Below are 4,490 nucleotides of genomic sequence, written 5' to 3'. Positions count from 1 at the left end.
GAAGGTGACGGGGAAGGAGTGGAGGAAGGAGACGGGGAATGAGTTGAGGAAGGAAGCAGGGAAGGAGTGGAGTGGAGGAAGGAGGCAGGGAAGGAGTGGAGGAAGGAGGCAGGGAAGGAGTGAAGGAAGGAGGTAGGGAAGGAGTGGAGGAAGGAGACAGGGAAGGAGTGGAGGAAGGAGACAGGGAAGGAGTGGAGCAAGGAGGTAGGGAAGGAGTTGAGGAAGGAGACAGAGAAGGAGTGAAGGAAGGAGGCAGGGAAGGAGTGAAGGAGGCAGGGAAGGTGTTGAGGAAGGAGGCCGGGAAGGTGTGTAGGAAGGAAGCGGGGAAGGAGTTGAGGAAGGAGGCAGGGAAGGAGTGGAGGAAGGAGGCAGGGAAGGAGTTGAGGAAGGAGGCAGGGAAGGAGTGGAGGAAGGAGACAGGGAAGGAGTTGAGGAAGGAGGCAGGGAAGCCGTGTAGGAAGGAGGCAGGGAAGGAGTTGAGGAAGGAGGCAGGGAAGGAGTGGAGGAAGGAGACAGGGAAGGAGTTGAGGAAGGAGGCAGGGAAGCCGTGTAGGAAGGAGGCAGGGAGGGGAGAAGAAGAAGGAGGAAGCCACTTCAGTCTATTGATATGAACCCAATTTAGCCCCACATGACTCAGAAATAACTGATCTCGCATGAGGCATTGTGTCAGCTGTCCGAGTGGGGAGGGGGACGGCGGGTGGTGGTGAGGGGTGTATTACATTTCACATGTTCCAGAATGGATTCCACAGAGTGCCCCACACTGAGGACAAGCCTATATATAAACTACCAGTTGGAGCAGGAGTTAAAAGGACGGGACAGCTGAGGGAGTGAGACCAGCCGCCCCAGAGTACACTCCTTACGGTTCAAACCACACAGACCCAGGCTACTTATAACACACACACCGAACCCCTACCTCCTCTTTCCAGGCTGGACAGTGAAGAGAGCCTGATCTTGGAGCTCTGCTGTGTGGACAGGAGACAGACAGGACAGACACCAAGGACCAGGACGCCCTAGGCCTCTCGTTTCCTGCTTATTGACTGGAAGTTGTCCCCCTGGACCGAGGCACCATGGCTCTGTCCATCGACCCGGCCGAGGAGCCCAGGATGTACCAGCAGACCCTGTTGCAGGACGGTCTCTATGATCTACTGGAGAATGACAAGCTGGTGGACTGTGTCCTGAAGATCAAGGACAAGGAGTTCCCCTGCCACCGTCTGGTGCTGTGTGCCTGCTCCTCCTTTTTTAGGGCCCTGTTCCTGTCAGACCTGGAAGAGGAGAAGAAGCAAGAGGTGGTGTTGGAGGATGTAGAGCCGGGGGTCATGGGTCTGATTCTGAAGTACCTCTACACCTCCACCATTAATGTGACAGAGCAGAATGTCCAGGACATCTTCTCTGTCGCCAACATGTTCCAGATTCCTTCTATTTTCACAGTGTGTGTCTCCTTCCTCCAGAAGAAACTCAGTCTCAGTAATTGTCTGGCTATATTCCGACTGGGCCTGATGCTGGACTGTCCTCGCCTCGCTGTCTCCGCTCGCAACTACGCCTGCGAACGCTTCCAGCTCATCGCTCGTGATGACGACTTCCTGACGCTGGGTCCCAGCGAGCTGGCAGCCATCTTGACAGCGGACACGCTGAATGTGGAAACGGAGAAAGAGGTGTTTGAGGCAGTGGAGAAGTGGGTCGGTCAAGATGTGGAGAACAGGTTGAAGGAACTACCCGGACTGATGGATTGTGTCAGACTCAGACTGGTCGACAAGGACTACTTCACTGAGACGGTGAGCAGTATGTCTAGTGTTAATCAAATCAAATCAATATATATATGGACAAGCAATGACAGAGCGGCATGGACTAAGATACAGTAGAATATTATAGAATAGAATGCAGTAATGCAAGATATGTAAACATTTTTAAGTGACTAGTGTTCCATTTCTTAAAGTGGCCAGTGATTTCAATAGGCAGCAGCAGCCTCTAATGTGCTAGTGATGGCTATTTAACAGTCTGATGGCCATGAGATAGAGGCTGTTTTTCATTCTCTCGGTCCCAGCTTTGATGCACCTGTACTGACCTCGCCTTCTGGATGATAGCGGGGTGAACAGGCAGTGGCTCAGGTGGTTGATGTCCTTGATGATCTTTTTGGCCTTCCTGTGACATCGGGTGCTGTAGGTGTCCTGGAGGGCGGGTAGTTTGCCCCCCGGTAATGCGTTCGGCAGACCGAACCACCCTCTGGAGAGCCCTGCGTTTGCGGGCGGTGCAGTTGCCGTACCAGGCGGTGATACAGCCCGACAGGATGCTCTCAATTGTGCATCTGTAAAAGTTTGTGAGGGTTTTAGGTGCCAAGCCAAATTTTCTTCAGCCTCCTGAGGTTGAAGAGGCTCTGTTGCGCCTTCTTCACCACACTGTCTGCGTGGGTGGATAATTTCAGTTTGTCAGTGACGTGTACGCCAAGGAACTTGAAGCTTTCCACCTTCTCCACTGTGGTCCCGTCGATGTGGATAGGGGGGTGCACCCTCTGCTGTTTCCTGAAGTCCACGATCATCTCCTTTGTTTTGTTTTGTTGAGTGAGAGGTTATTTTCCTGGCACCAGACTCCCAGAGCCCTCACCTCCTCCCTGTAGGCGGTCTTGTCATTGTTGGTAATCAAGCCTACTACAGTTGTGTCGTCTGCAAACTTAATGATTGAGTTGGAGGCGTGTTGGCCACGCAGTCATGGGTGAACAGGGAGTACAGGAGGGGTCTGAGCATGCACCTTTGTGGGGCCCCCGTGTTGAGGATCAGCGAAGTGGAGATGTTGTTTCCTACCTTCACCACCTGGGGGCAGCCCGTCAGGAAGTCCAGGACCCAGTTGCACAGGGCAGGGTTCAGACCCAGGGCCTCGAGCTTAATGATGAGCTTGGAGGGTACTATGGTTTTGAATGCTGCGCTATAGTTAATGAACAGCATTCTTACATAGGTATTCCTCTTGTCCAGATGGGATAGGGCAGTGTGCAGTGTGATGGTGATTGCATCGTCTGTGGATCAATTGGGGCGGTAAGCAAATTGAAGTGGGTCTAGGGTGACAGGTAAGGTGGAGGTGATATGATCCTTGACTAGTCTCTCAAAGCACTTCATGATGACAGAGGTGAGTGCTACGGGGCGATAGTCATTTAGTTCAGTTACCTTTGCTTTCTTGGGTACAGGAACAATGGTGGCCATCTTGAAGCATGTGGGGACATCAGACTGGGATAGGGAGAGATTGAATATGTCCGTAAACACACCAGCCAGCTGGTCTGCGCATGCTCTGAGGACGTTTCTAGGGATGCCGTCTGGGCCGGCAGTCTTGCGGGGTTTAACACGCTTAAATGTCTTACTCACTTCGGCCACGGAGAAGGAGAGCCCACAGTCCTTGGTGGTGGGCCGCGTCACTGGTGGAGGAGCATGACTGTTATAATGTAGTAGGCCTGTGTGTGTAAAATACTGCTGTTTCTTCTTGTCTGCTGTCTTGATGTTGTGTGTTACTGTATGTGATTGTTGTCACATGTTGTAATAATCTATAAAATCTCCCACCAGGTGGAGAAGCATGAGTGGATCTGCTCCAACCCTGAGATGGAGAAGAAACTTCAGCTGGTCAGAGACGCTCATGCTGGAAAACTCCCCGACCTCCCACCTCAGAAGAAAACTAAGAAGAAGACTGTAGAAAAGAAGGCAGAGCAGGAGGGAGGAGAGGAAGAGGAGGAGGAGGAAGAGGAGGCTCTCCTCCCGGGGATCCTGAATGATCAACTGCGTTTTGGGATGTTCCTGAGGGACCTGGTGTTCATGGTGAGTGACACGGGGGCGGTGGCGTATGACCCCACAGGCAACGACTGTTACGTTGCCTCGCTCTCCACTCAGATCCCCAAGAACCACGCCTCCCTTGTCACCAAGGAGAACCAGATCTTTGTTGCTGGGGGACTGTTCTACAATGAGCTGAACAAGGAGGATCCTCTCAGCTCTTACTTCTTACAGGTAGGATGTTATAAATATTATATTAAATAACTATTATTAATACAGGTAGGACGTTATTATCATAATATCATTATATCATATTATCAATTTTTTACTTGGATAATTCCTTTGGATCTGCATTGTGTAGCTGCATCTTCTGCATGGTCACCAAGTCATTGTGTAGCTGCATCTTCTGCATGGTCACCAAGTCATTGTGTAGCTGCATCTTCTGCATGGTCACCAAGTCATTGTGTAGCTGCATCTTCTGCATGGTCACCAAGTCATTGTGTAGCTGCATCTTCTGCATGGTCACCAAGTCATTGTGTAGCTGCATCTTCTGCATGGTCACCAAGTCATTGTGTAGCTGCATCTTCTGCATGGTCACCAAGTCATTGTGTAGCTGCATCTTCTGCATGGTCACCAAGTCATTGTGTAGCTGCATCTTCTGCATGGTCACCAAGTCATAGTGTAGCTGCATCTTCTGCATGGTCACCAAGTCATTGTGTAGCTGCATCTTCTGCATGGTCACCAAGT

At 51.3% G+C, this 4,490-nt stretch overlaps 1 protein-coding gene across 1 annotated transcript in view; it reads left to right on the top strand.

Annotated features, from left to right (window-relative positions):
• Positions 1-801: 801 nt before the first annotated feature.
• LOC121549626 (kelch-like protein 40b) overlaps positions 802-4,490 on the top strand; it is a 17,678-nt gene continuing 13,989 nt past the window's right edge. Inside the window, exons 1-2 of the mRNA XM_041861406.2 lie at positions 802-1,772; positions 3,543-3,977. Coding sequence (XP_041717340.2) covers positions 1,068-1,772; positions 3,543-3,977 — 1,140 coding nt within the window. The 5' untranslated portion in view covers positions 802-1,067. The remainder of the gene's footprint in view (positions 1,773-3,542; positions 3,978-4,490) is intronic.

The sequence above is a fragment of the Coregonus clupeaformis genome, unplaced genomic scaffold (genome assembly GCF_020615455.1).
Source record: "Coregonus clupeaformis isolate EN_2021a unplaced genomic scaffold, ASM2061545v1 scaf1331, whole genome shotgun sequence".
In the NCBI taxonomy this organism is placed as follows: Eukaryota; Metazoa; Chordata; class Actinopteri; order Salmoniformes; family Salmonidae; genus Coregonus; species Coregonus clupeaformis.
Note: the sequence above shows the minus strand (reverse complement) of the source record. Positions and strands in the feature narration are given on the sequence as shown.